Source organism: Geospiza fortis, unplaced genomic scaffold (assembly GCF_000277835.1).
Source record: "Geospiza fortis unplaced genomic scaffold, GeoFor_1.0 scaffold95, whole genome shotgun sequence".
NCBI lineage: Eukaryota > Metazoa > Chordata > Aves > Passeriformes > Thraupidae > Geospiza > Geospiza fortis.
Window position 1 is genome coordinate 3,440,869 of NW_005054333.1, and position 4,440 is coordinate 3,445,308.

The following is a 4,440-nucleotide window of genomic DNA, read 5'->3' on the forward strand; positions in this document are numbered from 1 at the left end:
TGCAGCGCCGCTGCGAAGCTGCCCCCGCCGCCGGGGCCGGCACCGGGCCCGCCTGTCCGCTGCTGCCCGACAAGAGCCTGCCCGGGCTGAAGGGGAAGGAGCCGGTGGTCTACCCCTGGATGAAGAAGATCCATGTGAGCACGGGTGAGTTGCCCTTGCCAGGGGGAGGTGGGGATGCGCCTGCAGAGGAGGGAAGGGGGGAGGGTGCTCCCGAGACCGGGATGGGTCGTGGCGTGTGTGGCTTTTTTTTTCCCCTCCTTCTCCCTCCGCGTTTCCTAATAGTAAAGAAAAAAAAAAAAGAAAAAAATTCAAGGGAAAAAAAAAGAAAAAAAAGAAAAAAAAGAAAAAAGTGAGAAACCTTTTGTATCCGGGGTCCTTTATCAAAAGATTTACGAGACGCCAAACTGTTAGGGCAGTAATTATAGCCCCCATAAATTTAATTGCCCTGCAGTGGCTCTGGGCCATGTGTCTTTGAAGCTTTTCTTCTAACCCAAATGCCCATCACCATTTTTTATTGCTCCTCGATTGTCCCCACTGTCGATAGGCTGGGAAACAATTTTTCTTGCCGTTTATGTATCTTATGTGAACCCGGTGTCAAGTTATTATATAATGATTATGTTCCATCCCTTCCCCTCTCCTTCTTTCCTCTCCGCTTGTGTATGTGTGTGCCTGTGTGAGCACGTTTCAGTCAACCCCAATTACAACGGAGGGGAGCCCAAGAGGTCTCGCACTGCCTACACCAGACAGCAGGTCCTGGAGCTGGAGAAGGAGTTTCACTTCAACCGCTACCTGACCAGAAGGCGACGCATCGAGATCGCGCACACCCTCTGCCTCTCCGAGCGCCAGGTCAAAATCTGGTTCCAGAACAGGCGCATGAAGTGGAAGAAAGACCATAAACTGCCTAACACAAAGATGCGCTCCTCAAACCAGTCCACACTGAGCCAGCAGTCCAAAGCACAGACACAGGGCCACCCCCATCCGCTCGATGGGGCTACACCCAACGCAGCTGCGCTATAAATACGGTTTTTGGTTTGAGTAATTTTGGTCTTTTTTTGTTTGGTCGGCTTTTTTTTTTTGTCGTTGTTGTTGTTGTGTTTTTTTAAAAATATATATGCCTATCTATTGGGGTTTTCAAGCTGCCTCAAGGTGGAGGCTGGCCTTTTGGACCAAACTGTGTAAAACAAAACAGGAGCAGAAAAGGAAGACGAGACGTGTCCAAGAACGGACACATGTTTAAACCAAAACCCGGACGATTGTCTACATTGTATATAGATAATGGTTCCATGCCCATCATTTTTTTCTATTTATGGAAACACTCTCTTGCCCTCGGTGTAAGAGAGGGATGGATGCTGTCATGGACGAATTCTCTGTACCTAAGACGGACTCTTTTTTTTTTTTTTTTTTTTTTTTTTTTTTTTTTTTTTTTTAGGGAACACGTTAAAAATAAAAAAACGTTTAAAACAAAGCAAAGAGCTCGTGAGACACTTGTGTAAGGCATTGACTTGAATAGCGCTGTTTTGTGGTGTGTTCATGGATTTCTCTGTGCATGCGTGTGTGTGTGATGGTGCACAGGCACGTATACACACACAGACCAACATGGGAGAACGAACACGTCCACAAGAGGCTAAAGACTTGTGAAAAAGTCCCCTTATGCTGTCTAAAGGAAAATGTTTTATGTATCAAAGGTAACTTAACTGGTTTTAAGTGTAGCCCCCTCAGTAGCTGTGATCTATTAGTTTTTCTCCACATTCCCTATTGCATTTATTTAAAGAAATATTGCTATAAAGGCTGTTGCTGTCTTCATATTTGGCACCGTCTAAATAGTTTGGGTCCATGTACAATTTGTGGATTTTTGGTGTAATGTATAACAGTGCCAAATGCTAGTAATAAAGATTATTCTGTACAAAAGAATTAAACGCTTGAAACACAAGTCCACTACGTGCTGTTTCATCCACCTTGTGCATGGCTGGTGTTGGCATCACGAATGGAAACCAACAGTTTAATGCATTGTTTTGACTTGGATTCATCTTGTCAATAAGGCAATGGTTATTTTAAATGTGGTGAAAAACCTCCTGACTCCTACTCGCTTGGCTGGGAAAAATTGAGTTGCAGGACGAGGAAAGGTCTTGCTTCATTGTATAGGTGAGTGGTGCTCTCTTTAGCTGACTTAGACAGAATGAGTCTGACTCCACCGCTGGCCGTGCGACTGTTTTCAGCTGCCTGACAAGAGAAGCTGTGCTTCTTCTGGGAGCCAATAAGCTCCCATGCCGTGATAACACTTTAAATCTTTAGCCAGTCGTGGTTTATTCATTCATTTTCGCCTGATTATGATTTCTTAGCTGGCTAGCACTGTTTAACATGAACGGTAACCTAAAATTTCTTTTAAAGCTGCCTTTTCTGTTTCTATTTCCTTTTTTTTTTTTTTAAGATTATTTCAAAATGTGCTGAGAAAGCCTCGGTAGACACACGAATTTGGATAAAACTCATGAGGCTTTTTTGGCCGAGATTGTCACAACTACTGTGGCAAAATGGGATTCAGCTGGTTCCAGCTCAGGCTGTGCATCTTCCTGCTTCCAGGCAGCTAAGGAGTTCAGGCAAAGTAGAGCTGCTAACAGAGCTGCCTGGGGCTTTCACAACATGGTGTAGCACTGAGCTGGGTAGGAAAATCTTGGAAAGGAGCTCAAGTACTACTAAATCTTCCAGGGAAGACCTGAAGGCCAATAGTTATTTATTTACTCACCCAAATACATACAAGATGGATTCTTGGAATCAGTAGTTGTCTTCACCTTAGTGGGGCCACCAGGACCAGGGGGCATCATCATCCCTGATTGAGGTAGCACCAGGCTCCATAGGTTGTGCCAGCATCCCTGCCTAGCCATGGAATATGTACCATCCCAGAGGAAAATGGAACGTGCCACTGGCAGAACACGTTCAGCATCAGGAAGGTGGCAGCTGTAAACACCCTCAGCAAACACGGCTGTCCCCATACCTGACCAAGGAGCAGGCCTGAAAAGCCCACTTCTGCTCACATATTGCTGTTTACTAAATCCTGAGTCGCCAGCTGTCTCCTTATAAGGGGGAAAAAAATATGGCTGTATGTCAGGTAACTTCTATCTGCAAATGTGTAGCTCTTCATTTGGTTTATTGCTTGAGAATCCCTTAATGTGTTTAGAGCCAAAATTAGTACAACTGAGCAAAATTCCAGCTGAAACATATTAACTGGCAGTGCAGGATTTCTTTAGTGTGCAGCCTATGCGTACAAACCTGGTTTGCTCCCATTGTAAAGAGAAATGAAATCACGCTGCAAATAGCAATTTTAGGGAGAATCATTAATCACCTCCTACAATAAATACTTCTTTGTAATTCAACAGCGGTTCTGAAAGGCATTCTCTTGGAAAAGTCTGTGAAGACGCAAAGGATTTTCCTGGGGGAAAAAAAAAAGTGGTCATGTGTAAAGACACAGCATCTTGGCTGTCTCCTAAAAAAATGTACATTCTCTTGCTGGAGATTGAACTGCGGACTGCAAAATACCCCATGGCCGATTATCATCGTTTAAGGTAAATTCTCCTTCCTTCTCTTCCCCTTCTGCCTGTGCTGGGAGCAGAATGCTGCTCCCGGGCTGGGAGCCCTCTGCTCCCCGTCCAATACCTCCCGTCTTTACAATAACCTCAAAAATTACATCGTCCTGTTTAAATTCTCGCATTGTGCTCCCTTTGCTAAGGCAACCAGGAGTTCACCGAGAGGACAAATTTTCTATCCCATTAATTGTTTTTTTTAGAGGAGCAGACTGACCCTTCAAACCCTTGACCTTTAAAGACAGTATTCTTTTTAATCCGGCACTTGGACCTAAATGTCTCTCCCCCCCTCCCTCTCTCTCGCTCTCCCGGTGTCTCTCACACACGGATTTATCTGCTCTGGCCACAAAGGCGAGCACAGCTCAAAACGCTGGAAGTGGAAGTGTGTCAATATTTCAAAGAAAGACCAAATCACCTCGGAGTCAATTTGCTGTCAGCAGGGAACGCCACTCGGTTAACCCCGGCACCCACCTCCCCTCCACCCACTAAGAAAAATACTCCTCTTCCGAGATCCCCATCCTCGTTTCTCCTGCAAGCTCTTGCTATACCTGGTGTTTCATTACAGGAGGAGCTGAACTGTGACAAGCGCCTTGTGGTATTTAATAACCAGGGCCATCCTGCATGGGGGGATTACGCAATGCTAGGATTTTTTTCTTTTTTTCTTCCTTTTCTTTTCTTTTCTTTTAAATTTTTTTCCCCCAGGGTGCTTGCAGTCCCAGCTCTTCTTGTCCTGTGTTTGTAAACGAGGAAGGGGTGGGGGGAGCCCTCGCACAGGCGGAGATCCTGACAGGCTTGCAGTGAAGTCCAGCTCTCCCCTCCTCCCCGCCTGGCGTCGGGGCCGCGTTCGGGCAGCCCGGGCTCTCCC

At 45.8% G+C, this 4,440-nt stretch overlaps 1 protein-coding gene across 1 annotated transcript in view; it reads left to right on the plus strand.

Moving 5' to 3' along the window:
• Positions 1-1,925, plus strand: part of HOXA4 (homeobox A4) — a 7,804-nt gene extending 5,879 nt beyond the window's left edge. The window contains exons 4-5 of the mRNA XM_005421777.2: positions 6-144; positions 689-1,925. Of these exons, the coding sequence (XP_005421834.1) occupies positions 6-144; positions 689-1,017 (468 nt within the window). The 3' untranslated portion in view covers positions 1,018-1,925. The remainder of the gene's footprint in view (positions 1-5; positions 145-688) is intronic.
• Positions 1,926-4,440: the final 2,515 nt, after the last annotated feature.